This window comes from Lampris incognitus, chromosome 4, assembly GCF_029633865.1.
Source record: "Lampris incognitus isolate fLamInc1 chromosome 4, fLamInc1.hap2, whole genome shotgun sequence".
In the NCBI taxonomy this organism is placed as follows: Eukaryota; Metazoa; Chordata; class Actinopteri; order Lampriformes; family Lampridae; genus Lampris; species Lampris incognitus.
The window spans coordinates 36507483-36511323 of NC_079214.1; the positions used below are offsets into that span (position 1 = coordinate 36507483).

Genomic DNA, 3841 nt, shown 5'->3' on the forward strand with positions numbered 1-3841 from the left:
ACACACACACACACACACACACACACACGCACCCTCTCCTGTGTGCACGGTGATACATCGCTCTCAGGCTGCGCTTGCATCCTCACCGAGTTCTCGTCGCGCTTACTGCGCGAAAGATGAACGTAAGCGTCTTGGTGCCGTCTGTGCGTCTCGCCGCCTGTCTCAGGCGTTAGACCCCGAACCGAGGAGAGAGAGAGGGAGAGAGAGAGAGAGAGAGAGAGAGAGAGAGAGAGAGAGAGAGAGAGGAGAGAGAGAGAGAGAGAGAGAGAGAGAGAGAGAGAGAGAGAGAGAACACGAACCTATCTGCTCTCTCACAATCCCCTCTTTACTTGTTCGGAACAGACCAGCAGGAACGAAACAACTGTCGACAGCAGCAAACCGTTATTTCTGAATTTTCTCTCTCTCTCTCCCACCCCCACCCCACCCCCCCTCACCCTCTTTTACCTGCATGCCCCTGTCGGTCATCTGAACCCGGACCACGGGGTGACAGAAGAGGAGGGTAAAAAAAAAGTGCCTCGCCGTATCTGTGGAAATACATTTCGTGCCGGGTTATCGGTGGCGCGCTGTCAGTGCGTGCCTCTGCGAATTCGGTTGACGGTGGATTTTGCAAACATGGAGACCGTGGAGAAGGAGTGCGGGGCGCTGGGGGGGCTGTTCCAGGCCATTGTCAACGACATGAAGGTAGGTCGTGTGTGTGATACCGCCTGGGCAGCCTATTAACGAGTTTATGATGGAGAGTGTGTGTTCATCGACGTGCGGATTTGAGGTCGCAAAATTGCCAAACCATTGGCTTGTGTCTCTCCAACCCCCCACCCCCCATATGTGCTCGATCCCGTTACAATGTTGCCATACAAGACATCATTATCAACGAGACACTGTGTTATATCGAAGGGAAACAGGCAGATAATGGCACTTATATAGGGGAGGTGTTGGGGGTTATTTTTGTGAAACATATTCCTGATTGCCCCCCCACCCCCCAGAGAGTGTCGTTGCGCATGTGGCGTTATAGCCTCGAAAACTCCTCTGTCTCCGAGCGTGGATCATTGAGTGGTTATTAATGGATTGTATGTCATCACAGATGTGCTGTTTCTTCTTAAGGCAACAATGTGACTGACTGTTTATAATGTAACGAGCGAATAGTCGTCGTTGCTCGCGCTGACCGCCTCATATAACGATGCGTCTACACGGCTGGTGAATGAGGTAAAGCGCTCCAGTGCAGCGTCATTGACTTTCTGTCAGGGTGATTTGGCAGGGCGAGATGAAAGCGTGAGAACCCGGACAGCCGTCAGATTGCCGAGCCTTCCTGTCTGCCTCTCCTGTGCTGACTTTCTCCATCTGTCCGTCTGTCTGTCTGACCACCATTGTATGTCTGTGTGTCTGTCCGTCTCTGTCACTATGCTTCTACGCTTGCCACACGTCTCTCTGACCCTCCTCAGTGCGCTTTTCTGTTTGATTAGCCGTCTTCCTGTCTGCCAAGCGTTATTTGTCTGTCTGTCTGTCGGTCTGTCTTTCTGCAGGGTTTGTCTGCAGATCCGCACCTTGCAATCTTTCTCCCTGCCTCTTTCCTCTTGTTGTCTGCAAATAATGTTGCTTAGCCTCGGCTAAACTTAAACTGTGTGAATATCAGATGGTTTCACATTCCGTATGCTTTAACACATCTCTCTCTCTCTCTCTCTCTCTGTCTCTGTCTCTCTCTGTCTCTCTCTCTCTCTCTCTCTCTCTCTCTCTCTCTCTCTCTCTCTCTCTCTCTCTCTCTCTCTCTCTCTCTCTCTCTCTCTCTCTCTCTCTCTCTCTCTCTCTCTCTCTCTCTCTCTCTCTGTCCTCTTCTAACCATCACTCAGTCTGCACAGGGCGTATCTGCAGTTGCTTTCCCTCTCCCTCTCCCCCCCCTCTCTCTCGCTCTCATTTTTGAAGGTCTGTGTATTTGCTTGATGGCTCATGAGCAAGTGTCCACCTGACCAGGAAACATTGGTTTGATGTGTCTGTTGGTGAAGGAAAGGTTGTTCCATTTAAGCATACGTGCTTTTTATTCCTCTGGCCCAGAATAGAGGTCAGATGATATTTAGCATAATCTTGCTCATTGCAAGAAACCAACCGAGTGATGCCATCATAATGCAGAAGCACAAGTTTTCTTTTTCGTTGACAATGAATTGGACATTTTATTACCTTACATTACATTGCTTTACATTACATTACAGTCATTTAGCCGACGCTTTTATCCAAAGCGACTTACAATAAGTGGATTTAACGTAGGAAATCAGGAGTCATCAGAGGTCATAAGTGCATCTTCTCTCCAAACAAGCATCTAAGAACAAAACCAGTGATAAAGCAAAAGCACAAGAAAGATAATTTTAAAAATGAGGGAATACAGTAAGTGTTAAGAGCAAGTTACAGGGTAGTAGTTCTTGAAGAGGTGAGTTTTCAACCTGTGCCGAAATGACCTTTTCAACCTGCGCCGAATGAGTTTATCGACTCATTGTTGGCTTAAACTTATAGAGTTAAATGAATGTCCGGTTCAATTCATTTCTCTTAAAGATTTTGATATTCATTATTTTCCGATTCAGAAATTCTGCCTAAAACATGTCGCATAGCTATCTTCTTCAACTTTGTCACTGGTTTCCAATGCAGCTTAGCATTGGTGTGACATCCATAACAGATGGTGGGGTGATCGCTCTCCTCTCACTTGTGTTATGAGGAGATATTGCTGGATTTTCACCAAGAGCGATGGTGAAGAAGAAACTCCCCCATTACTAATACTTGACCGGGAAACAGATTTAAACTAGAAAAATATGAAAAAATAATGAAACCTCATATCCAAGAATTTCCCCATAATTAACAATAGATAACAAGAGTCAAGTGTAAGATTTAATTTGATAGACTCTAGTTCAGTTGAGTAATAAGATTAATTCAGTTTATTTCAACTACTATCTTTCAGACTTACATATATGCACAGTGAAATGAAAACTGTTAAGCAGCAGAGTGTCCCGGTGCCTTCAAAATGAGAGCAGCGTGGATAGGGGACAATATAGTGATGCAACAAAACAACATAGAAGACAAAGCATTGGGTACTGAGTGATCAGTATTAGGAATTCAGGGGCTGCAGTATTCAAGGGTTTTATAAGTGACTGGTAGAAAGTACGTCCATATTTCTGTATTAAAGGTGCAAAGTGTCGTATCTGCTTAATGAAGCACAATATTAATAATAACCTACATATCAGCAGGGGTTGTTGAATGGTGGCGATTGAAAACAAAGTAATCAAGTGAAGACCCCTGCACCCCCCCCCCACAATCACCAATTTTCTGCATTCAAAAACACAGGAGTCGAGTCAGCTGAGTGTCTTTGTCATTTTGAAGGCCTGTGAAGACACCCCCCCCCACACACACCGCCCCCATGACTCGACTCAGACTTGCAGGCTTCAGTGACTTATGCAGCATTGCAGAGATATCCGACGCCATTTGAAAATGGCATAAATATGCAGGGATATCTCCCGACGTTCTACTTGAATCCGCCTGCCTGTCTTGTTTGGCTGAGGACGGGTCAAGCTGCTTGTCAGTTTTGATCCGTTGTATGCACATCACTAAAAGACAGAGGTCAGTGTTCAGGCAGTATTTACACATTACAGCTTAAACAGAATCACAGAGATTACGAGGTGCATGGGAGACGTAGGTGTCAGTTGATTTCATTTCTTTTCTCTTTTTTTTTCCTGTGAGACTGTAAATACACTCCATATCTGACTTGTGACCTTTCATGTCACCCTTGTCCTTCTCGTCATTCTTCTCTGTTCTGATAACAGGAAAAATATTCCAAAAGTAAGATTTTGCATTAGTAACAATTGCTGCT

General features: G+C 45.5%; 1 protein-coding gene across 1 annotated transcript in view; it reads left to right on the top strand.

The window, feature by feature from the left end:
- The first annotated feature begins 377 nt into the window (after positions 1–377).
- Positions 378–3841, top strand: part of mtss1lb (MTSS I-BAR domain containing 2b) — a 91882-nt gene continuing 88418 nt past the window's right edge. The window contains 1 exon segment of the mRNA XM_056278405.1: positions 378–681. Within this exon segment, the coding sequence (XP_056134380.1) occupies positions 613–681 (69 nt within the window). The 5' untranslated portion in view covers positions 378–612.